The sequence below is a fragment of the Teleopsis dalmanni genome, chromosome X, assembly GCF_002237135.1.
Source record: "Teleopsis dalmanni isolate 2A chromosome X, ASM223713v2, whole genome shotgun sequence".
Taxonomy (NCBI): domain Eukaryota; kingdom Metazoa; phylum Arthropoda; class Insecta; order Diptera; family Diopsidae; genus Teleopsis; species Teleopsis dalmanni.
In genome coordinates, this window is record NC_051848.1 from 38,814,026 (window position 1) to 38,823,787 (window position 9,762).

General features: G+C 26.5%; 2 protein-coding genes across 2 annotated transcripts; both read right to left on the reverse strand.

Annotated features, from left to right (window-relative positions):
• Positions 1-461: 461 nt before the first annotated feature.
• Positions 462-1,240, reverse strand: LOC119690140 (keratin, type I cytoskeletal 9-like). Its single transcript, XM_038105128.1, has one exon. It carries the CDS (start codon positions 1,152-1,154, stop codon positions 543-545), a length of 612 nt encoding a protein of 203 aa, XP_037961056.1. The 5' UTR covers positions 1,155-1,240; the 3' UTR covers positions 462-542.
• Positions 1,241-8,502: 7,262 nt separating this feature from the next.
• Positions 8,503-9,177, reverse strand: LOC119661811 (keratin, type I cytoskeletal 9-like). Its single transcript, XM_038071300.1, has one exon. The coding sequence runs from the start codon at positions 9,082-9,084 to the stop codon at positions 8,593-8,595; it is 492 nt and encodes a 163-aa protein (XP_037927228.1). The 5' UTR covers positions 9,085-9,177; the 3' UTR covers positions 8,503-8,592.
• Positions 9,178-9,762: the final 585 nt, after the last annotated feature.

The following is a 9,762-nucleotide window of genomic DNA, read 5'->3' on the forward strand; positions in this document are numbered from 1 at the left end:
GTAGTATATAAGTCTTTGGCAAAACTTTTTCGTCTTTAATCCTCGATCCATACTTCTAATTACGATGTAAAACCAATGAGTAAATAGGTTTAGGTTTTAGTTTATATGTGGCATAAATTGGTGAGGTATTATACATATTCTTTATGTTCATATTAATTTATATAAGCGTTTGTGTTTATATGGTTAGGTTAATAGGTGTTTATATTACATTTTTAAAGCTTAATTTTTTTTCTTTACTATTAAATTATTTTAAAGTTTCCGATAGTTCATATCGTGTTAAGGAAGTCAACAGTATTTAGCTCAGTTCAGGGTTTAATCTCATATGCAATTTCCAAACTAAATACCATGTTAAAGAATTGGATGGTATTATATCGTCTACAAAAAAGTGAACGGCTTGAGTTTTCGTATAAAGAAATAAAAGAAATAAATTTTTTTTTTTAAAAATGGTACAAAAAATTTTTATTAATATTAATATTCAATCTATATCATATCAAATCTATATTATAATTTTGCCTAAATCCTATTCATTTTCAGTGGCGTAATTAGTAACCATAATATCCTTGTAATCCAAGAATTTGTGGAACAGGGAAAGCGTAAACTGGATAATTATGTGAGTAGCCACCAGCTGAACCACCGCCATAACCACCGGAGGAACCACCAGATGAACCACCGGATGAGCCACCAGACGAACCACCATATCCACCTGATTTTCCACCAGCAGAATCTTCGGATTCACCACCGGATGAGCCACCATAACCACCACGTGGAGCACCAACATAGCCACCGGATGAACCACCATAACCGCCAGATGAGCCACCAGATGAACCACCATAACCGCCACTCGAACCACGATGCGAACCGCCAGATGAACCACCATAACCGCCGGATGATTGTGGTGAGCAAGGTGCAGAAGCCAAACTGGGTTGACAGCTAATAATGTAGTTCTTGGGGCATGGAGGTGCAGGTATAGAAACACTGTTAGATGAACCACCGCCATAGGATGAGCCACCACCATAAGATGAACCTCCAGATTTAGATGAGCCGCCACCATAAGAGGCACCAACTATCATTGTTGGCATTGGCATTGGCATGTCGTCAGCATAGGCTGCTACGGCAAACAGCGCACAAACGGAAATAGCGATAAACGATTTCATCTTAGATCCTTAACGTCTTTATCCTCTTTATCGTAATATATAAAAAGTTGATTTTTTTGTTTGTTACACCTGCACTCCACACTTCACAAACGAAAACTGTTTGATATCCACTGAGTTTCCACGAATTATAAAGGCTAATTATGTTTAATTGGCAAATTTTATTAACTAAAAACGATACAAAAAAAAGCGAAAAAATTAATTTTAATTAATTATTATTTGCATAAATTCAATTAATGCACTTACTTCACTTTTAAATATTTTATTTTGCAATTTTTGTAAACTTCGAAAAATATATTCTTGCAGATTTATTGATACTACTTCTTCCCCACCAAGGTAATTGCCATAAAATTGGAGCAAAAATTATGCGTGTTGGCTTATAAAACCTATTTAGTTGTAGATGTAATATAATACAATTTTTTATTATTTTTTTTATTGATGTTTACATAAACTTAAATTTAGTAAAACAATTTTTTACAATTGCTTAAAAAATCACAATTTTTTATGATTTATAAATTTTAAAAACTTTTAAAAAAATTGAACGTAGTATAGTTATTATGCCTATATATTTTATTATTTAATTGTTCCGTCATCGGAATGGTGTGCCCGTTTCCCTAACACAAATTCAAATCTAGTACACAGACTAAAATACCGTCCTCTTCGGAAAGACTTATTGCCCCTCGGAACCGCTTTCACTTTACTTTGAGGAGCGTCACGTTCATGTTGATATTTTAAGCCATGCTCTTGTGATTTTCGATATGGGTCCAGACTTCCACTCTACTTTTTTGATGTTTGCACAGTTGCACTTAAAGGTTTCTTAAACTGGAACTAAATTAGTCTCTAATAATTCATAATAATCCTTAAAACTATATATTGACATAACACATCGGTCATCTTTTTTTAAAGCATTGTTATATGGTTTCAAGTTGAAATTGTTAGAATAAAATGAATTAGAAATACATTATGGGTTTAAACAATTTCATTAAAATTAACTCAAATCTGAAGTTTAGCTGTAAGAAGTTACCAATTTCCAGATCTCGATTTAACAGTTCGGTTTTAGTAATATACGCTTAATAAAACCATCATCAAAGGCATTTTACGCTTACTCTAAGGTTTGCCATTTTTTAATATAGTTCCTTCAACTACCGCTTAACTATCGAATGACACATTTTCCAGTGAAGCAGTTCAGTTTTTGAATGATAGATATGTCAACAACCTATCATCTTTCATTCATACATTCATAAAATTGCGCTTTGTATAACATATAGTCTGGGAATGTGAGAGACCCATATGCTTTGAAATAGTGAAATAGGTTTTTTGTACATAGTACACAAATGTGGTACCTGAGTATAGATATGTTTTAAAAATTAACTTAGTTCTAATTTCTTTTAGAATCAAATAGTGATCACTCTACTAATATTGCTGCTTTTTTGCTATATAGCTTAAGAGTATATAGTCATTGGATAAATTTTAGGGAGGAAGGTGTAGTCTCTCAGGAACCGTCCTTTGATTTCATGCCTGATATTTATAATGGATAACATCTACATATTCGTTCTATTACATTTCATTTATTCATTTTGTTATTCCATTTATTTACATTTATTAAATACAAATGTTAAGATTTTCGGATTATATATTATATTAAACATCCATATATATTTTATGGCCAAATAAATGGGAATGGATCGAGTAGATGTTGTAGAATATTATATCATCCTTATTACTATTTATTATAGTTATTATATAGATAACTTAGGCTGGAAATTCAAAACTTAATATAAATTGAAATCTGATGATATATTTAATGAAACATAATCTATTGTAATATATTAGGGTTTTACTTTAGGGTTAACTAGAGATAGAGACAACAACCATTAGTAAATATAAATACTGTTCAATGACGTGATGTTGTTTTGTTTTTTAAGCGGAGAGGTTTAAAAATATTTAACGCATCACGTTTCACAATAGTGGTATGCCCGGTTTGCATGGACTAAAAATAATCCCCCTCCCAAAACTTTAACGGAAATACTTCAAGGTAGGGTCACTATGTTGGTTATTCATTAAAAATTTTTATCGTTAACCTTCATTTGAAAATTTCTTCTGGAATTAAAAATTTTCTTACTATTGTCACCCTTTTCCATTTAAAATAGATGTTTAGTAATAGAGAAAATTTTAATAGAAGACATTTGTCTCACTCTATTTAAAAATTCTTTGAAGTTTGCATGTTTTGGGTTATCTATTCCATATAATTACAGATTATAATAATAAAAATTTATTTCTGATTGAAATTGTACACATTTCGATTACTTCTACTACTACCCAGTACTTACTTCCACTTGGATTATAGAAATTCTTTAAGTATAAAAACCGATTTTTGTTATATCAAATAATATTATCAAACAATTTATTTAGTCACTTATTAAATGTTTACCAAAAAATATTGAAACATCAAATAATTGAGATAGGAAAACATATTATAGAACTATAAGAAGATCTTCATAAAATTATATTAATTCAATTTTTCCAAAAAAAATTATTTACTTTAAAAATAGTTATGTTAATTAACACATATTTTATTAACTCAGTTCTCTTATTACAATTTCTATTATATTATAAAAATACATACATCCACACTGTTTATATATATTAAATTTTATATATATGGTTATATATATTAAATTTTAATTTCAAACGCATTGCTGATAAAATATATTGTTAGTTATTCTAAGGTTAGATTTTGTTCCCAAGTACTGCTAGAGTCCTGACCTATCCATGAATGTAATAATTACTATGCCTTTCGTCAGTGGTAGGGCAGTCACTCAGAAGTCATTCATCACATTAAGCTATCTTGAAAAATGTATGTTCTTCTATATGAACGATGTGAGACTCCTGATTAATTAAATATGGTAGACAAAATTTCTAGAAGTTATAATATCTTTACTTCTCACAAGATATCGATCAACGCCATAGTGTAGAACTCTTTAACAAATTAACATTGAATACATTCTGTACATACTATTATACATATAGTGTACTATATCACTTGATTCGTTTGCGTAGAGTTACTTCTAAACCGGATGTCAGATATTATGTATTTATATATGTATATATGTATATAATATATATATATTTTATATAAAATATGAAATTTCCTTGAATAGCAGTTGTTGAGGACGTTTTGAATTTATGTTCCTTAGAAAGAGGTTCTCATTTCTGTACCATAAACAATTTTCGAAAATTTTCATTGAAGTAGATTTTTCTTCATTAGCACTGAAATAAATTCAGGAGTTCAAAATACATAATATTATATGTATGTAAATTTCTTATAAACTTACCACTGATAAAAATATAACTGAAGTAGTTCTAAATGGTTAGCCGTAGAAAACTGTTAAAAATTGGTGAGATATAGAAATATTTTTGCTATTAAAAAAACTTTAGAAGTAAATATTATATTTATATATTGTATGAAATATATATAGTATATATAATAGACCAAATATTATAATCCAATAAGAGTTACAAAATTATGCAAAATACATTCATCAACAAAATCTAATATTTGTTTAAACTGAGATGTGAATTTAGTCGGTAATAGATCGACATATATAAAAAGATTAAATTAATTTAAAAACAAGTTATTATAATTTAAAAAACAAAATGTGTGATAAATATTATTTAGGAAGATCATTATGTATATACTGGCTCATAGATAATTATAACATTATTTACACGGGATCTCTATGTATACATTAAGACTGAAAAGTTTTCGGAAATTCTCATTTAAAATTCGCGCGCTGTATATTTTTCGATATTTTAAGTTTATGTAGTTTGGCAGCACTGTCCTTAATTACTATGCCAAAAATGAGCGCGATCTGTCAGACAGTTCGTTTACGGCAGCTGTTGAAACCAGTTCCCCTCAGTAGTGCGTTGCGAAATGTCTTCGACGGTCGTACGACCGTCCTGAAAGGCTTTGTACCACTCATAAACTTGAGTTTTCGATAAAACTGATTCCCCATAAGCCTTTTGTAGCATTCGCAACGATTCTGCACACGAAATTTCGTTCGAAACACAAAATTTGATGCAAACTCTTTGTCCAATATTTTTTTCCATTGTTTTTTTCGCAACGCACTACTGAGGTGAACTGGTTTCAACAGCTGCCGTAAACGAACTGTCTGACAGATCGCGCTCATTTTTTGCATAGTAATTTTCCTTAATTGCTGCCAAACTACATAAACTTAAAATATCGAAAAATATACAGCGCGCGAATTTTAAATGAGAATTTCCGAAAACTTTTCGGTCTTAATGTATATTGCGTTATACATAAACCAATAGTGAGATACGAGTTATTTCAACCGTAGCTCGAAAACCCTTTCAGATAGACAAACAATTTATTTAGTTACATCAGATTCAATTAACTTTTAAAAAAAAAATATTGCGTGGATCTGGTACCAAACCAAAATGAGTTAATGATTGTTAGTGTCGTCCAATTTCAGATTGGTTAACGGAACATAATATAATATTACAAAATAACATTATATAGTATTTTTGAGGATTTGTATATTATTTACAGTTGTCTATTAAAAGTAAGCTATTCATTATAATATGACCCTCAATTTCCATTGATATCGCTCGATTATTTAGAAGTTTTATTAAATATTGTAGATATTTTCTCTCATTAGGTAAGTTGGAATATAAATAAATTCTGAAAGTGAAAAACAATTATTTAGTTAAATATATTTAAATTTATAAATAATTCACATACCAATATTTGTATTTCTCTATAATCTTCATATGCAGACTTTCATATACTTCAAGGGCTTCTGAACTAAGCTGGGATGATATACCAAAGAAGATAGTGAAAATTTCACATTATCAATACCTATGTAATATTATTCATCTTGATAATATTATTGGATCTAGTTTTTGACAATTATATGTTTATATATATGTAGTATATATTAAGTAAATAATGTTTTACTTACAGTTTTTTTTAAATGCAATTCTTGAGCTACTGTTGGAATGATAGAAATCGGTTGAATACGCCTTATATATGCCAATGCCGTTGATTAGTCGAGACTGGGTACTTTCACTGAAAATAAAATATGTAAGTTTAATATTACAGAATAAAATAAATAAAGGACGTTGATATATGAATTATATTGATTAGTCTAGTATTTAAAGTGATTTCAATAAAATCGTTGTTTTTAATTATAAAACTTATATGAAAATCATAAATATATGCTTTCATTTAATTTACTATTTAGTAAATTTATAAAAAAAAGTATTTAAGTAATTCATAAGTTTTTTAATTAATTAAATATTTTTTACATTCATTAAATTTAACAGAACACATATGATAAAGTTTTTTGAAATATTTAATTATTTTTATGCTTTTCAATATATAATAATATTGATATACCACAATTTTTGATATTTTTTATATTATATTTCATATATAATATTACTTATATGGTATTTATAAATTATTTTTAAATTTTTGTAATATGCATATATTGTATTTAAATTTTTTTATTTTTTTTTTGTACTTATATTAATATTTACATTTTATGTATTTTAAATTATTTATACTTTAGTGTTTATAAAATTTGTAGTATTTATGTATTATTTTATTTATATTTATATAGTTATAATTACTAATCTAATTGTTATAATTGTATAATTATAATGTGCATTATTAATTATAATTAATAATATAATTATTCGAAATAAATATTGATATTTATAATTTATATAGATTTATGTTATATATTTTTTTATACAATATATTTTATATATTCATTTTTTTGTTTCCTGTTTTTTACTATTATTATTAAAAAAATTAAAGCTTATTATTTTGTTCTCGAATTTTGAAAATGAATTATTATATACACTTTTTTTCTTAAAATTTTTTATATAATTTTTTTTTATATTTATATATTATTATTATTTAAGTTTTGTATAATATATATATCACATTCACTTGTACTTTTCTTCAATTGAAATAGATTTTCACATTATAAATTTACTTAAGATTTTATATTATTGTTTTATATTATTTTATTTTTATTATTGTTTTTATTTTTTTGTATATATATGGGTTTTTATGTATCGAACTTTTTAATATTTTTTTTATTCCTATTTATTAAATTTTATAATAATTATATTTTAATTTTTATAAATTTTGTACGGTTTTTGTATTGTATTTATTGTTTTTTACATTTTTTTACATTATTACTTTTATTGTTTTTTATAGATACTGATATTTATATTTTTTATAATTAAATTTTATTATTTGTATAATTTAGTAGAATTTACTTACTTATATATACTTACTTTTTTTGTATATATATACATATATTGATTTTTATACGTCGCATTTTTTTAATATTTTTATTATTATTAGTATTTATTAAGTTTTGTATTATTCATATTCATATTCATATTCATAATAATAATTATTTATGAAATCTTTCATTGTTTATGTACAATTATATATTTTTTATATTTTAGGTATTTTAAATATTATATATTATAGTATTTTAATTATATTATATGTTATTTTGTTAATTTTTTATTATATACTTTATATTTAATTTTGGTAAATATATTGGTTTTAATGTTATTTTGTTTATTTTTATATTATATTTTGTATTATTTATATTTAATTATTTAAAAACATTTTTAGTACTCATATATAATATTTTATTGTTTTTATTTTTACATTGTTTATTTATTTATTATTTATTCATTGATAAATATTTTAGCGTCATTTCACACTATTAGTCATATTTATAAACATTAACGTGGTATTAATTATGTGGTTTAATTTAAATTAATATATTAATAATATTAATTATATTTATATATAATATATATATATATATATATATATATATATATATATATATATATATATATATATATAAATACAATGTAATTCAAATTAATTTTAAAAGTAATATATTAAATATTTGTTTTATGTTCACATAATAAATATTTATATATTTTTTATTTATTTTTATACACGTTGTACTTATTAATTGTTATATCTGTTGTATATAATTATTTTGATTTTTAAAAAAATTGCAGTTAATTACTTGATGTTAAAGAAAAATCATTTAAATATAAGTTAATTTTTATACTTTATATTTGATCCCAAATCGAAATCGAAGTATGAGTATGAGATACACTCATATCCTTATATTAATCCTTTTGTGATACTTGCAGTTATTTAGAAGCAATATATTGTATTCATAGAAACGATATCACTGAAGCAAAACATAATTATGTAGTGTGTTCTTATCACTTTATATATATTCAAAATAATACACATATTTTTTCTTATAAAAAATTCATGTATAAAAATTTTTATTATGATTAAAAGTTCACAAACAATTGTCATAAGTTTTTGCCTAAATCCTATTGGTTGCATGCAATGCATTTAGTAGCCGCGGTATCCTTGAAGTCCATAATATTGTTGCATAGGTAAAGCATAAACTGGATAGTTTTGTGAATAAGCACCGGCTGAACCATAACCACCGGATGAGCCACCAGATGAGCCACCAGATGAACCACCATAACCACCGGATGAGCCACCGGAAGAACCGCCATAACCACCGGATGAGCCACCGGATGAACCGCCATAGCCGCCATGTGAGTGAGATGATTGTGGTGAGCATGGAGCTGAAGCTAAATTGGGCTGGCAGCTAATAATGTAGTTCTTAGCACATGGTGGAGCAGGTATAGATACACTGTTCGAATGTGCTGGAGCAGAACCACCGCCATAGGATGAGCCGCCACCGTAGGAAGAGCCTCCTGATGGAGCTGAACCACCGCCATAAGCTGAACCAAGCATAGCTGGCATTGGCATATCATCAGCGCCAACTGCAACGGCGAAGAGCACACAAACGGCAACAGCGACAAACGATTTCATCTTGAGAGTATCTGAGATATAAATTACGCTGCTTCGTAACAAAAAGTGAAAATACTAAATGCTTTTCTGAGGTAAGTCTATGCTTAACACTTCTCAAATGAAAACTGTTTGATATTTGCCAAAATTCGTTGGATTATAAAGGCGATTTTTGTTTAATTGACAATTTTTTTATAAAGTAAAGTGGAGAGTAAAATAATTAATGAAAAGTATCTACACTTCATAGATACACACACACACACACATATATATATACAAACACATAGTCGTGCTTATTTAAATGTTCATATTCTCGACTTTTTTTGTTAAGTTCCAATTTTTATTTTATTTTAGGTTGCAAAAAAAAAAAAAAAATTATAAATATGAAAAAAAAAAAATTAAAAAAAATAAATGAAAAAAAAATTATAAATTATATTGAAAATAAAATTATTGCTATTGAAGCAAAATGTTTTTTTAGTGCTTTTATTTGCAATTTTGGCGTTAAACACTTCTGGCTTTTGTTAGCAATTTTGCAGTGTTGCTGTTGCTGTTGCCGGTCGCCGGTCGCTGGTCTTTGTTGCTTGTTGTTTGCAATTTGTTTTTTGTTGTAAAAGTTATTGTTGGTTGTCATCAATGCACCAGAAACATTTGCAAATTGCGAATTATTTGCCATTGTCGATTTTAATCTTTTGCTGAATCTAC